The sequence below is a fragment of the Atta colombica genome, unplaced genomic scaffold (assembly GCF_001594045.1).
Source record: "Atta colombica isolate Treedump-2 unplaced genomic scaffold, Acol1.0 scaffold23, whole genome shotgun sequence".
NCBI classification, from domain to species: domain Eukaryota; kingdom Metazoa; phylum Arthropoda; class Insecta; order Hymenoptera; family Formicidae; genus Atta; species Atta colombica.
Genome location: NW_017259327.1, coordinates 194,965 through 211,366, shown reverse-complemented (window position 1 = coordinate 211,366; position 16,402 = coordinate 194,965). Strand labels below are relative to the sequence as shown.

At 35.4% G+C, this 16,402-nt stretch overlaps 2 protein-coding genes across 2 annotated transcripts; one reads left to right on the top strand and one right to left on the bottom strand.

The window, feature by feature from the left end:
• Window positions 1-2,367: 2,367 nt before the first annotated feature.
• On the bottom strand, window positions 2,368-4,491 carry LOC108688371 (serine/threonine-protein phosphatase 6 catalytic subunit). Its single transcript, XM_018194610.1, has 7 exons — window positions 4,374-4,491; window positions 4,121-4,216; window positions 3,593-3,800; window positions 3,416-3,495; window positions 3,232-3,337; window positions 2,938-3,099; window positions 2,368-2,833 (listed from the first exon to the last, which is right to left on the bottom strand). Exons 1-7 carry the CDS (start codon window positions 4,440-4,442, stop codon window positions 2,643-2,645), a joined length of 912 nt encoding a protein of 303 aa, XP_018050099.1. The 5' UTR covers window positions 4,443-4,491; the 3' UTR covers window positions 2,368-2,642.
• Window positions 4,492-9,864: 5,373 nt separating this feature from the next.
• On the top strand, window positions 9,865-11,298 carry LOC108688374. The gene has a single exon (XM_018194613.1). It carries the CDS (start codon window positions 10,505-10,507, stop codon window positions 10,862-10,864), a length of 360 nt encoding a protein of 119 aa, XP_018050102.1. The 5' UTR covers window positions 9,865-10,504; the 3' UTR covers window positions 10,865-11,298.
• The last annotated feature ends 5,104 nt before the right edge of the window (window positions 11,299-16,402 follow it).

The window sequence follows — 16,402 nt, the reverse complement described above, 5'->3', positions numbered from 1 at the left end:
AAATAATATTATTACGAGTAAATAAACTGATTAAAGATTAATAAAAAAAACTTATGCACTATTTAATTGTATAATATACCTTTTCTTTTGTACAATTCCTTCCTTATCTCATGCTTATACTTGGTTTCACAATATCGGGAATATATATATAATAAATAATACTAGCAGGTACAATTTTTTGCGTATTTTTATTACAGATGTTCTTCATTACATTAACATAACAAAATCTATACTTTCAAGGTACATGATGATCGTTTTAAAATGATGTCTACCTGTGAGATCTTTAAGGATTATGCGCAGTGTTCAAGCTCCTGCACGGAGCATATTAAGCTAAATTAGTCTTCATTATTTTATTTTATTTTGCAAGTTGTCTTTATTTGTTCTTTCTCTCGCGAGCTTATCGATTATTTATCGAGTCGTCGCAAGTGCTTGGACACTTCGATAAGATTAAAGCGATCACAGACAGAGGCATTCCGGTAGACGAAACGCCGCGAACACCCCGATAGTAAATACAGAGGCTAATATTTTATTTTAAGAACTTCTATGTTACCTGTATCATATGTAAGGCGTTCCCGTCGTTACGACACCTATTTCACGACTCGGAGGCTGCAAATGTAGTGAGTCGAGTTTGTAACGCAAGCTCCGTGTCCCGATTCGTTCTAGATGCGCTCATTTACCTAATGTAATATGTTACTTGTGTAAAGTGTCGCACAATTGTTACGTTAATAATTGTAGTACAAATAGGGAATATCTCGCGCACGTGATGTAAAAATGTAAGAGTAGACCTAAAAAGTAGTAAAATCGTGAAACGTAAACATTGTAGAAAAGTTTGAAACGAAAAATTAAAATTTTGTTTTCAAATAGTAGCGAAAAATTTATGGATTAAAAAAAGAATGATAAAAATTTCCTCATACGCATTCTCGGGTCTTAAGCTCTGGTGTTTGTATGATTCGTCGTCCTTATGTTAGTTCGTCTATGATTATCTGTCAATAAGAAAACAATTATATTTCTAGTAGACCGTCGTGTTATAGTCCTGAAGGCACTGTTCAAAAGTTTATTGTATTTCTTGGATTATAACGGATTCTCACAAAACTTCTTCGAATGATGCGACAAGGAGAGTCGTTATAAACATCGACATGATTGCACCTTCGGTCTATATCACAAAATTCAAAATAGAGTCTTAACTTGACAACCTATGTCACAATGCCAATGCCAATGTATTTGTTAGGTCTGTGATCGGTTAGGAATTATCATGAGCTAGCAAAAATCGATGTCAGAATTCAGGCTTATGATACGCAATGGCCGGTGCATTTCCATTTATTATTACAATTATGTCATATCAATATCGTATCATTATATTACATAAACGCTTATTAATTTAGAGGCACATTGCTAAGGGTCTCGGTTTTTCTTTTTTTAAGTTGCTCCCTACATTAATGAATTTATAACAATTAGCTAATTACGATTATTTAATACGACAGCGATTTGGCATACGATTGGAAATTGTACAAAGATTCAGAGAATGCAATAGTTTTTTTTTAAAATAAAAATATTGCTTTGTACATATATGTATATAGAGAAGTGAAGTGACAAACGAATGATGGATCTTTTTTTTTTGAAAAAAATATCAATATGTGTCGAGATAGTTTAGCGATAATATTTGAACTTAAAATTTCTTAAAATTAAGCGTAAAAAAATGTCATGTGCTAAAAATAATAAGAAAACTCTATATATATAGATGCTATAATGATTTTGCTATCAGATTTCTTTATCTAAACAGGAAAACTTTGGCTACTGCTACACGCTATTTGTACTTCGGCGAAAAAGGACCGAATTTACGATTCTTGCTAAGAACACTGATTGCGCATTTAGAAAAAAAAGAACAGCACGCAGCACATACAGTACCTAAATCAGCAACAGATCACTTATATGTTTAGGAAGACCTTACTATATATATGCTCACGCCTTAATAAACCTGAATTCTACGCACGATTGTAATGTCAGAGAAGCATTCACTGTACTCAGAGAGTGTATTTCTTACCGGAATGTTTGAACGTGATTTTTCTTTTTTTTTCCTTTTTATTTATATACAGCATTGGACTATTCGCATTATTTGCGCTCATAAATTATTTAAAAGATTTTAATTTTTTGAACATTTAAGTTCCAGAATGCTGCTCTGAGATATGAATGCTCTACAGAATGTACATAGTAGACAGCAAAAGCGTCTAGACCACAGAATGTTTACATTTGCTCTAATGCAAAATATCATTTTCTTTTTTTCTCGAGCCACAAAAAACAGGCTGATGCAATGGCAGATACTATGTATTAATATATAAAAGTTAGCTTTACAATATGTAAAACCTGATAAAGTTCTTAAAAAATCTAAAGAACATTCCCTGAATAAGAGTAATCACACCATAATTCAGTCCTCTAAGCATACTTTGATCGTAGAACGCATCAAACAATTTCTTTCAAAAGAATTAAAATTTTCTAGAGTATAATCGGTTTGTGATATATTTTCACTAATGTATGGTTCCGTCATGGTACCAGCCTGGATCTGGTCAATCAAATCATGTAATTCCGTAGAGTCTAGACACAGACATTTCTCTTCTGCATCCGTACAAATGAGCCGCTAAGATAGATCACAAAAAGTACGGAGTGGGCGTTAGAGGTGGAATTACTCTCTCGGAATCAGGCACTGCCTGGAACAGCACGGGTGTTCTTTGATCTACTGTTGTGAATTGCATGATACTAGCTATGTTACCACATCGATAACAATAATTTGGAGCTGACCACACTGTGACAAGTTTATCATTAAACATGTACCTATAACCTACAAGAGAAAAGAATGTATGTACATTATCAGTATATATTTTCAAAAAATTACTTCAGATTATAAAATATTAATTTAAATATTTGTATTAAGCAAAGATATACCTTCCTGAACTAATTGGTGTGCCCTACAGATGAGTTTAAGATCATTCACTTCCATGAACATATAAGTCACTTTACTGCCAAATAACCAACCTGCGCCACGTGGACTTACTGTCCATGTTTCTACATCCTCTGGATCAGACCAAACCAAATCACAGAAAGCACCTGTAATTAAACGAAGAAGTTTAATTATTATAATATATTATACACGTTATTATCTGACAATAATACAATCTATCCAAGTAACAAAATTTTTATTTTATGAAACACTGAAATATTATGTTACACATTTAATACCTTTGTGTGGAATCTCTTGATTCCTTTCGATCGTTCTAATTTGATCTAGTGTTCTAATAGCCGGAGACAATCCACCATGTACACAAAGAACCTGTTCATCAATTAACTGAAACAGAATTTTATTCAAATATATTAAAATATCAAAAATTATAATTTTTAAAAGATCTTTTATATAAATACTCACGGCAGCAACTGTGAGCAAGTCAAATACCCTACAACAGTACTTCCAAGCATTAGCATTGCCATACTTGTTTTGACATTCATCTAGAATAGAAAACAAAGAAAATAATATGAAATCAAAGCTTTATTATATACAAATACAAACAAGTCACTAGAAAAGGAAATAACATTGTATACTTACCATAAAATCCATAAACATGCGTAATTTGTCTAGATTCATGATTACCACGTAGTAACGTTATTCTGTCAGACCATTTAGCTTTAAGTGTGAGCAGACGAGTAAATGTTTCTAAGCTGTAGTAGCCCCGATCGACAAAATCTCCCAGGAATATATAATTTGTATCTGGTACAGGGCCACCATTGCGAAATAGTTCCTCTAAATCATAGAACTGCAATAGCACAAAATAAATAATCTGAAGTATATTTACATAACTGTACAAATAACTATTAGTATAGTTAAAATATAAAGATCAAGAGTGATTTTAAGATAGATTATAATACAAATAGATCTGAAGACACAGTAGTGTCTCGGCAAGCACAGCGACATTACCATGTTCCTTTTAACAATAAATGGATGAATATGATGAATTTGTTGCGACGCTAAAACGTTGCGACGTTCGGAAGATTAAAATCTTAAAATTTTATCGATTCTATAGCGACAAACGATGATGCTCTGATTTTGAGGTTAGGATGTATATCCGAAACTTACCTGACCATGTATATCGCCGCATACTGTCACCGGAGTGGATACAGGTTGGATGTTTGACTCCTCCAGTAATAAATCACATACCACGTCACAGAGTTTCTGTCGACAAAAGTTAACGCGATAAGTAACTCAGGAAGGGCAAAACGCGCTGCGTAGGTGAATAATTCAATCAGCGTTTGTGTGTTCGCACGGCCGTGCGAACATTTATCATGCAGAATACGGCATGACCGGCACACATCGTATAAGTACAATTTACCTTGAGATCATTCTCGGGCAAGTATTTGCATTCTTTCGCGATATCTATCCATTTATCGATGTCTGACATTTTGAAATCACACAGTAGGAAAATACCAATACTGATCGCGCCCTCATACAGTTACGTCTCTGTGCGCGCCCAATGCTGCTGGATCTTAGGGTAAAATCACACAATGCGGAAGGCATTCCACAGGACTGTGGAATAGAGAATGCATCATCATTGGCTGCGTTTAGCAGAACATTTATTTTGGAATTTTTTTTCGTGCTGATTGGATCCGTTATGCTTTTCAAGAAATTTTCAATGATTCTATCTCAGCAGAGAATTATAAGGGCGCATTCACACCTTGACAGAAAAGCGGAAAAGCAGCAGCCAATCAGAACTCTAACTGGTAGTCTATAATTTCGGCTTTTTGTGTAAGGGACTCCGCACAATAAAAGGAATAGGGAACAGAGAACAGAGAATAAGAATTTCAATCTATCAGAAACTGTGTATTCCACAATACATGATTTCTGATAAGTTGAAATTCTTATTCTATATTCTCTGTTCCCTGTTCCTTTTATTGTGCGAGACACAGTATTAACCTAACCCCTAAGACACAGCGTTACATTGTGTCATCTGTGTACGTTGGAAAATACCCTTTAATCCACCCAATATTTTGTTTCGCAAAGCAGTTTCGGACTTTTTTTGACAGATTCTTTCATTTTACGCAAAAATGTGACGAATAAGCATAATTTCATCGAAATCGAACGTGAGGAAGCCCTTCTGTAGAATTATCCTCAGGATGCAAACCCATGCAGCAGAGTAGCGGAAATGTGGAACGAAAACATAACCACGAGCATTCCGCAGTTTTCATTACATGGTTTCGAATTCCTTCATCTCCATGGAGCGCAATGAACGTAAGCGGAATCAACAACAACCCAATCAGAAATAGTTCCTCGAAAAGACGTCGTTATGAAAAGTTGTCGATTCGAAACTTGCATCGAAATTTCAACATTTTCGAGTGATAAAAAATTGCGTAGAGAGTGTAATATATAGAGTGTAATATATATAGAGAGTAATATATATAGAGAGTTTGATATATATTTAATATTTTTGGTACATAAATTGTTAATGGTACATAAATTTGTGATACATAATCTTATATTTTGAATATTTTCGTTCAAAAGTCAAATTGACATTTTTTTCGATTTCGACAATTGCAATATCGCTGTAATCATAAAAGCTTTCTCAAAATTTTTCAGAATTTATAAATAATTTTATAACTTTTTAGAAAAATGTGAATTTTTTTTATACGAATCGAAACATTTTTTATAACTATCGATAAAGTCTACATCTTTTCTTCTAGTAATTCTTTATATTATTTTATTGTTCTATTTCTGCTGAATAACATTACTTTTATTTGTACTTTGTAGTTCATTTAATATAATTTTATTACGTATTCATTTTTGTATTGAGGAATTTCAGGGAATAATATCTCTTACTATAAATGCTGACAATCTCTTATCATAAATGAGCACGAAATTAAGGAAAAATATTATCGATTCTATCAAAATCTAGTTAGATTAATTAATTCCAGCTCGAATCGATATCGATTTTTAAATTAATGAAATTTAAAAATTTTCTTCACCACTATTACGCTATTAGTGACACTAATAATATATTTTTATGCTGACTAGATCAATTCGAGATTTTATTTCCAACTCGAAAATTAATCGAAATTTGACCCAAAAATCCATTAAAATCAATAGAAATTTCGAAAACTTTCGACTTTTATTTTCATCATGAAATGATGTCTTTTCGAGAAATTATTTTTGACTGGGAAGTCCATAAATGACGTTTAAATATTGTATTCATTTTTTATTATCATGTATCTAAGTACAGAATTAAATGTATTTCTCATTGAAAATAATGATTAAAGATGTTAAAATTTATGAAATCTTAATGTGATTGTAAATTTTATGAAATAACAATTTATGATTGATTGCGCAAAGTCTGCGGTGCGCTCATTACGCTACATGGATATTGGGGGTTCACGTTTCAACATAACAAAACTGGCGGAATAACAACGTAGTGTACAGAGATAAATTAGTACAGATAAATTAGTGTACAGAGATAATTAGTAGAGTACAGAGATAAATTATTAGGTTATCCAGAAGACACTCCTTACCTTCAATTTCGAATTATGCTCATTGATGCGGTATTATGTGATCGCAGCGTATGTCGCATCGCAGTGTTTCGTGGCTATGACAGATTTTCTAACCTAATTAGTCGTCAACTGTAACGATTAGTCTCACTTTGCGGAACTAGGCATAACATTTAACATTTAACTTTAAAATTCTTTCGTTTTATGCAAAAACGCGTCAAACGAGCATAATTTCATTGAAATTGAAGTTGAGGAGCGTCTTCTGGATAATTACCTAATAATTTATCTCTGTATTCACTACGTTGTTATTCCGCCAGTTTTGTTACGTTGAAACGTGAACCCCCCATGCAGCCCCCATATAATGAGCGCATCGCAGACTTTGTGTAACCAATCATAAATCATTATTTCATAAAAATTTTATAATCACATTAAGACTAATTTTATAAATTTTAACATTGTTTTTAATGAGAAATGCATTTAATTCTGTACTTAGATATATGATAATAAAAAATGAATGACAAATATTTAAACATCATTTATAGACTTATTGTTGATTCCGCTTACGTTCATTGAGCTCTATGGAGATGAAGGGATTCGAAACCGCGTAACAAAAACTGCGGAACACTCATAATTGGTTCTGCTCTCGTTCCGCTATTCCGCATGGGTTTGCACCCTAATTTTGTCTCTGCTGAGAGAGGACATGACGTTTCAAAATCTGTAACCGTAAAATGCTTGTGGCTATGTTGTGGATACTGTGCCATGTGGCGCCGAGCGTGTCTGAGTACTGACGACGGCTAATTAATGGCGAAAGAAAATTGACGGGAAATCACTAAGTTCGCAAAGAAATGTTACTCATTGATTCTGACTTATATGCTATAAAGTGGTTTAATATAAACTCAAATGAATATTTAGAACGTACAGATTAAAAGAGACGTAATTGCCTGCATATGTCGGCTCGGTATCGCATTACTAGGTTGAGAAAACTCAAAAATCTACAATATAAGCGTTTATCTAACAACGCGAGTAATTACTTTATGACATGAGCAGTAACTAATGTCGATCTTGCAATGAACATAAAGATTATCAATCTTACCAAGCGCTAACTAAAATCTATCACTGAGACTTACAAAAAATCCGCACACAAAACGCCATGACACCAGAGAGAGAGAGAGAGAGAGAGAGAGAGAGAGAGAGAAGAGAGAGAGAGAGAGAGAGAAACCGGAAAAAAAATTGACTCGAGCGTCGCAATTAACGCTTGCAACGCCATAAGCATTTTGCGGTTACAGATTTTGGGCCATCATGTCCTCTCAAGTTTCTCTCTGGTATTATACTTTCAGACAAATTTGGCAATGAAATTTATTTATATGTATATATCATTTGCTACAGCAAATCAGTGACTGTATTTACACGTCATCCTTAATCGAGTTTAATAACATCTGTAGTTATTATAAAATTGGTCAATCACAGTTGTTCCATTTGTTACATCCCTGAAGGGAATTCGATCGGTCCCCGAGTTCGATCCAACCTGAGGATGGTGGGGTACAGAATTCGTGGTTCCGGAGCTACGATTGATTTTATCCAAGTTGCTGATTGATTGGATATATACGAGCGTTAGAAATAACGATTATGATCGATTCTGAATCATTCCATGCCTGCTCTCCCGTTCCTCTCATATATACGAGGAATCTTTCTAAGATTCCAGGGCACTCGGAGCAACCTGTGATCGCGCGAAGGGTAACGAGTATTAAAAAGCACGCGTGGCAAATCTCAAACCACTTGGGGTAGTCGAGGTAATGTCGCAAAACCTTAGAATTCTCCTTTTCGTGAATAGGTAACGAGGTATAACAGTCAGTGCATTTAATCGTCTCGTTCTCCTTATGCTGATAAAATAAGGCGGATGCGTAGCAATCATTATCAACGCGACGTAAGGATTGACCACTAGGAGTTAAGCGTCAATAGCGCGCGAACGCGGGAATACGGGGCACATGCTCTGTGGTTCATTCACGACGAGGTTTCAATTATTGTAGTAAAATAGAAAAGTAAAATAGAAGTTTTGTTATCTGGAAATGCTCAGATGAATGCTCTACGGTGCTTCCAATTGCCAGCAAAAAGGAGGGGAAGTGATTGGAATACCAAGGCCTCTGTTGCTTCCTGGGCGAGTTCGGCTGCTGATTTCGATCGCACTAATAGTCATGCATGATCGTTGGTATTTTGCAACGAATTATATTGTCGATGTTAATAATTAGCAAGAAGATGGGGATAACCACTAAGCACTCTTTGATTAAGGTTAAGTAAGTATATATTTTAAAACAATTCATTTCAATACATTTCATTATCAAGATGATAATTATTTCTTACGCGAGAGTAGTTTAATTTAAATTGGATTACGAACTAGGAATTAGAACTTGTAATTATTAATAGAATTAGAAATTGGAACAAAAGAGAGTTGTGTTCGGACTTAGAATAATAATTCACACGCGGCGCTTAACTTAGAGCGGCGAAAGTGACCGGCTAATGGAAGGAGATTGAATCTCGCGCATCTACTCTAAGTATCGCTCACTGCTGCTCTTCTGATCTCTCTTTTATGGGCGTCCCTAAGATCCCCTTCCATCGATCGTGCCGCCGTTGACAGATATGGGGAGAAGCGTCAGATACATTTCTAAAGGTGCCGCGTGTACCACTCGGGGCTGTTAGTAAGTTTGTTCGGAAAAGTCATTGGACAAAAGTGAAGTTATTCGGACGTGATACATTCTTTCGAGGAATAGCTATAATTTCATAACTACAGATGTTATTAAATTAAATGTTAAAACAAATGTTATTAAATTAAGAATAACGTTAAATATAGTCATTAATAATCCATATAAAGCGATTAGAAAAGAAAAAAAGCAAAGATGGCATTTTTGGAAATTGCAAGACTTAATGACAAAAATAATGAAGCAAAAGCTATCAAATAGATTTATACTTTGATCTAAGAATAATTTAAAATGATACTCTTGTGATTAGCTTTATAAAATTATTTTTAGACAATAGCCACCATTGATGGATTTAACAATCCAAATAATAATAATACAGCAAGAGACAATTCTCATAAACGAATTTATAATGTAATCATTGTCTATATATCTATTTTAGAATTTAATCTTAGGATAAGAAAGCGTTAGAAATACGACTTTTTCTTTTTTTCTTTTTTTTTCTTTATGTTTCGCTTTTTGTAACCCTTATCCATTTATCTGGATGAAGTCCCCTTAAGATAAGAATAGAAATAAGACTTTCTAAAAATAGAAGATCTGTTAATAATTCAATAACTCGAATTTTCTAAAAGTATTTGCGAACCTTAAAATAGAGAGCGCTTGAAATAAATAGGCAGTTCTGCGAGACCGGTCGCATCTAAAAATGAAAATTGTAATAAAGTTAATTTTGTACAAGAATTTTGTATCAAGAATAAAGAGTTTTTATTAGAAAAAACATTATTGCGAATCTTACAATTGGTGGTGGCTTACAGCGATGTGGGACAATAAATACATAAAAACAGTAAAGTTTAAAGTATTTTAACTTTGAGACATATACTATAAGAGTAAGTCAATAAGTTTTTAGAAAATCTATCAGAGGGCACTCGCAGTGTCATGTCACATTATTTTTTGACAAGCCTATCTCTTAGTTGATTGTCAAATTTTGAGCGGAATTCATCGCGTAGTTTCATTTCTGTAGACGATTAAAGCGAACAATCTTTTTTGCAAAATGGAAAAAACCGAGTTGCAGTAATCAAACATCTACATATGAAAGAAATTAACACCGAAAAAAATCAAAGCCAAGTTGAATGTAATATATGATAATGTTCATAGCACATCTAAACCAGTGTTTGCGACCGTATGGGTGAATGAATTTAAATGTCGTACATCCACATGTGATGTACCTCGTTTGGGACGTTCAATTGAGGCTACTATGCCAGAAATCATCAATAAAATCCACGATTTTGACTGATTGACGAATGAAAATATGCGAACTCGTTGAGGCCACTGACATATGGCACAGTGATTTTAATTTTGAACAAACAATTGGGTATGAAAAAGCTATCGGCAAAATGGGTACCGCATTTGCGCTCACTGTGGACTGTAAGCGCGATCGTGTGACGATTTCAAAACAATGTTTGGAGATGTTTCAACATAATCTAGATGAATTTCTGCGTCGACTTATTACTGTGGACGAAACATGGAACCATTATTTCATACCCGAGACGAAGGAACAATCAAAACAATGGACTTCATTGGGAACCAGCTCCGAAGAAGGCGAAGATCGTAAAGTCGGTCGAAAAGATGATGGTCAGTTTTTTGGGATGCACGCGATATAATTCATATCGATTACCTTCCGTCGAAGCAAATGATCACTACGCAGCGATTACTACGCAGCCTTATTGGATCGTTTCAACAACATTTTAAAGAAAAAATGTCCCCATTTGGCGAAGAAGAAAGTGCTCTTTCATCAAGACAATGCACGGATTTACACGTATCCGGCACTGATGGTCAAATTCAATGAATTCCGCTACGAATTGCTTCCCCATCCAACATATTCGCCAGATTTTGCCTTCTGCGACTATTTTCTGTTTCCAAACTTGAAGAATTCGGAGGAAACAGATTCACCATCAGAGAGCATCTCATCGCCGAAACAGAGGCTTATTTTGAAGAATTGGACAAATCATATTATTCGGCTTGAGAAAGTTGAAGAATCTTTGGATCAAGCTGAAAAGAGACTATGTTGAGAAATAAAAATGAATCGAAAAACTAAAAAAAAATGTGTTTTACTATGTTTTTCTAAAAACTTATTGACTTACTCTCGTAGTTACACTAGTTACTTCCGAGAATGACTCGAAGATTATTTCTATTGAACTCAACATCAAGATTGAATAATTCAGACGTGAACAAATTACAGAAAGATAAGATCAATTCCTTCCGATATCTCTTTTGACTCAAGCGCAAACATTAATATACTAGAATCAAAAATCTTCGTAAGTGCTCCAATGTCGCGCGCATAAAGCCAGTCTCGCGAATGAATGCTTACTTTAAATATATTAGCAGAACAATTAAAAGTTACGGAATTAAAAGTTACGGATGTTGTGCAAGTGCTTAGAGATCAAATGAACAATTTGCAAATAAATCCATCTGAATTTCATTCCGGAAGCAATGTCGGCGACTGTTCAATCAGAGAATCCCGAGATTTTAATAAACACATACGACAAAGCAATGCATCTAATTCCGGAATTCGATGGACTCAACGTCGAATCTTTTATTGGGCACATTTAAGTCGCAGTGAAGCGACTGGCAGTCAATCAACACGAACTACTTTGCGGCATCATCGTGCAGAAACTCACAGGAAGAGCGAAGGGCAAGAATCGATGTTACGTCAAATTTTCGAAAAAATGGAATACCTGTTCGGAAAAACTCAAAATTTCACTGCACTGAAAGTACAAAGAGACATGTGTACCCAACGATATAATGAAAATATTGATGAATTCATAAATCGTTTTCTCCGAATACATGATGACACAATGATCATCACAATTAATTCGCAAAGCAACGGAGTCGCGACCATCTGTATCCAAGAGGAATTTTGCCAACGAAAGTTCATCGAGATTTTCTGCCGTAATGTAAAATCAGAAATTGGAGATCACCTCTATTGCTTCGAGACACTCTAAATCAAGCGTTTTCGAAAACGAGAGCTTTCGAAAGAGAACTCTAGTTAAGAAGATTATGCATACAACGCAATAAAGTTTCAAGGAAATTTATTCAAAAACTCCGGTCTCAACATCAAGAATGTGGCTACTGTAAAAGGCGAGGAGTGAAAAAAAGAAATGTAGAACCAAAGCATTCCACCAGCAACGGCTAACAAAATTTTCACGAGCATCATCTTCTCATCATTCGATCACCAGACCAATCGATCACCAGACCAAGCATCGTGTCCTTCACATTCAATCGATCGAGCCCTGGAGCAACACATCAACGAGAGATTTATCAGGAACCTGGCGGAACTTGCATCAGAGCACCCAGAGTTATCTTAAAAATACCAGATTTTAAACAAACAATTTTTTTAGTAGACACGGGTTCGGATATATCTTTAATTCAAATGAAATGTTTATTGAAAATAAAAATTTATCCAAGATAGATTCGATAATAGTATACGGCATCACGACACATTCTTTGAAAATTAAGTACAGAATAATTGTAGAAATGTTCGAAGAAAAAAATATTTATTTCATTAGATGATTATTCACCAGTTAAACATTAGGGCATACCATAGGTATTGGAGGAAACTCAGATTCGTAAATAACAATGTTTGTTTATTTATGAGTACATACAATATATTATCGTGACAATGTACTCGACTTGATTCTTCTTGTCTTGTCTTTTGTAATTAATGACTCTGATCCTCGTTGACGAGCTAAACTTGGTCAGTCATTTCCCAGACATCTCCAACCTTCCACAGGAGTCAAAGTAGAGACGAAAAGAACTAGAATTAGAAAGAGCGTCAATCCCTCCCCCTCTCCTTCTCACCCGGCAAAAAATTCTATCCAGGGCGAACCGAACCAAGCCGTGCCACTCCTGGCCGAACCGCACTCAGACGCCCAGAAGAGAGGAGGAAGAAGGAGAGAAGAAAAATAGAAAGGGGAGCTCAAATCAAATTGCAGAGACTTGAAAAAGGAGAGAAATCTGCAAATTTTAATCTGAGAGTCTATAAGCATAGAGAAAATATCATTAGGATATATCATTAACGAGGAAAAGTTTTCTTAATAAATTTATTAAGGGGGACGAATCAGCTGCGAGATAAAGGGCAATAAAAAATTACATAGCATCCTGTCTGGGATCATCGCACGTACAGGCTAAAGAATCCACCATGTTTTTTCTATGCAAGTTGAAGTTTAAGTTGTAATGGTTGGAACGAAGTCTGTCAAGACAATCTCCTGGCGGTTGAGTGACTTTTCCTGGAACCATGTCATATTAGAGGAATTAGCGTAAAGCGAGGTGTAATGTTGTCCTGTAGTTTTTGAAGCGTCTTCGAAGTATTATTAAAACGAGAAATTGACATTTTGTTGGCTTTCAGGATCAGGTCAGAATTAGGGAGTTTAAAGTTGTCTCTTTTCTCTTTTAAGATGGCCTTCTTAGTCGCCTTATCCGCTATTTCGTTGCCCGGAATACCACGATGAGCTGGGATCCAGACAAGAGTGATGTTGATGCTGCTATAAGAGACAGCGAGGAGATGCTTGATTTAGTGTATGATATAGTTAGAATTAATAAGACTATTAGAGCCAATAGATTCCAGGACGCTCTTAGTCAGAAAAAAATCACTGCCTTGGAGTAACTAGTATCCTGAATTAAAATAAGCTATTGGAAGATCGCCCAGGCTTTTGCTGTAAACACGGTAGCCTCTGAGGTCAACCTGTATTGGAAACTGATCCGAGCTCCGGAGAATAAGTTGCCGCCCCTGCGTACCCCTGCTCTTCCATTTTGGAATCGTCTGTGTAGAAAGTAAGTGGTTGAGTTTCAGAGATCAATGGAATTGTCTAAGAATTCCTGTTTAATAGCATAGTCAGCTTTTTCTTTGTTGTCTGAAATAATTTGCTTATAATCTGGTCGGAGAATAAAATCAGAGTAGGAAATTTAGAATGCAAGGTGAAAGATGGATTAAAAGATTATTAAAAGCATGTTTATTAAGGATGTAATATTTGAAGGATACTGAGAGAGCTCTTGATTTTTCCTCGGGTGACAAGACCATTTTTTCCATAGAGCTGAAGCTGCGGATAATTGGGTTATTATTCCTAGACATAGATTTCAACACGTATTTTTCAGACATAACAACAAAGTTTGAACAAGAGTTTCTTGGCTTCAAAGAAACTTAGAAAGACGTTGATGGATGACTCTGTAACCTAGGGTAATTTTAATCGCTTGTATTGAAGTCATTCTAGCTGTAGGAGAAGCAATTTCTTATTCTGAAAAACAAAAATCTGACAGTCATATTCGAAGGATATCTCTCTACCTCTAAACATCACCATTATTTCTACCGATTTGGCGCCACTACTGAATCAGATACCTTTGGCAGTGATCACTTCCCTATCAACATAACCATTGGCTTCTCTTGTCTACGACTTCTCTTGTCTATGTCTTTCTATACAAATTAATCCTTACTATCTACCTCCAAGGAATTTTTGTAGCAAGGTTCCTGTAGACTCTATTGAGGCATATAGAATATTTTGCAAATCATTTACGAAACCTTACGAGATTGCTCTTCCCTGAAAAACAACGATTTTCTAGGTCAGTCCCAGCTCCCAGTGACAGGTCCTCCTTGATGGACGGAAGAATGCTCCAGAATCATTCTAAGTCACAGAAGAGTCGCAAAAATATATTAGCAGCCCATCTATCGAGAATTTCCTTTCATTCAAGAAAGCAAAAATATCATGCACTAGGACTTTATACAAGATTAAGAAGAGACAATGGAAGAACTTCGTAGAATTATTTGACTGTAAGACTCCTACCAGTGACATATGGCATTTAGTTAAAGCCTTCAAAAGACGTAATCTATCAGAACTTTCCAGTATGATTTCAGATGACGACAGGCAAAATAACCTTCTAGAAAAGGCAAAGGTAAAATTTGTCCTCCTTTCTGCCCTATGAATACTGGCAAAACCTTGTCATCAATGATTGCAAAAGACATTCATCCGAAGACGTTCAACAGTTTTCAAAGATCTGAATTCGCCCTTTTCCACTAATGAGTCTAGATCAAATCAGTTATACAATGCTTTGCCAACTAAATACAAAGAACTTTTATTGAACTTATTCAACTACTTTTTAGAGAGAACTATACTACCTTCCTGGAAGACCTCGCTCATCATCTTCATTCCGAAGGCGAATAATTCTGTTTTCGCCCCACTTCTCACTTCTATCATGTACCCTCTTGCTTTCTTTGAGAAGATTGCTCTTTTAAGCAATGGCTGGTGTAATCGCAAGCGACGTTACAAGAACAAATGGATTTTAGACTTAACAGGTCGTGCACAAACAACTCTCACAAACAACATCCATACAATTTTCTGGTGAATGAAGTCGTCGCGGCAGCTTTCTTGGACATAATAATTGATGCTTTTGACAATGTGTTCTCTGAAGCGGTCCTTTCTGAGACTCAAAAAATTGGATTCCCGCAAGACTTCGCAGAATATATTCAAAAAAAACATTATCACTTATGGAAGTGTACACTTAATTGAGCAGGGTCATTTCAGCTACTTACTCTGTACATAAGGGAACTCCTCAAGGTTCGACGCTCAGCCCGCTACTTTTCAACATTAGTGTTCGAGATGGATCTTCAACTACATCCTGGAACTTTTTTGTAATAACTTCTTTAACTTTTTGTAATATGCGAATGATATTGTGTGTATACTCTTTTTCGAGACAAGTCGAAGAAACTGTTACTAATCTCCAATTTTCATTTATATGATTTATTTGTACCTTTCGAATAAAGATCTGGAAGGAAGTTATCACCAACCAAATCTTATTTTCCAACAGAAAGCATTCCCTTAAAGAAGATTCTAAAAATCTTTATCCACAATTATTTAGTGGAGAGAGTCCTTAGCTAGAGTCTTTAAGATTTCTGGTGTTTTGGACTGCAGGCTCAGAGAAGAAGATCACTTCAAGCAGGTCGTCAAAAAAGGAAAATCACTGATTAACGTTCTATTATCTTTGGCACGGTCTGGTGGGATTTTCACTCTCAGCTGTCACTTACCATCTATAGAGCTGTTAATTACAGATTTGTTTGTCCCCGGTGGGGTGAGGAGAATTACTATACCATTATTCATAATGCAGACTCCGTTTACATGCTTAGAAGTGCCCTGCCGGGATCGGATTTGGAG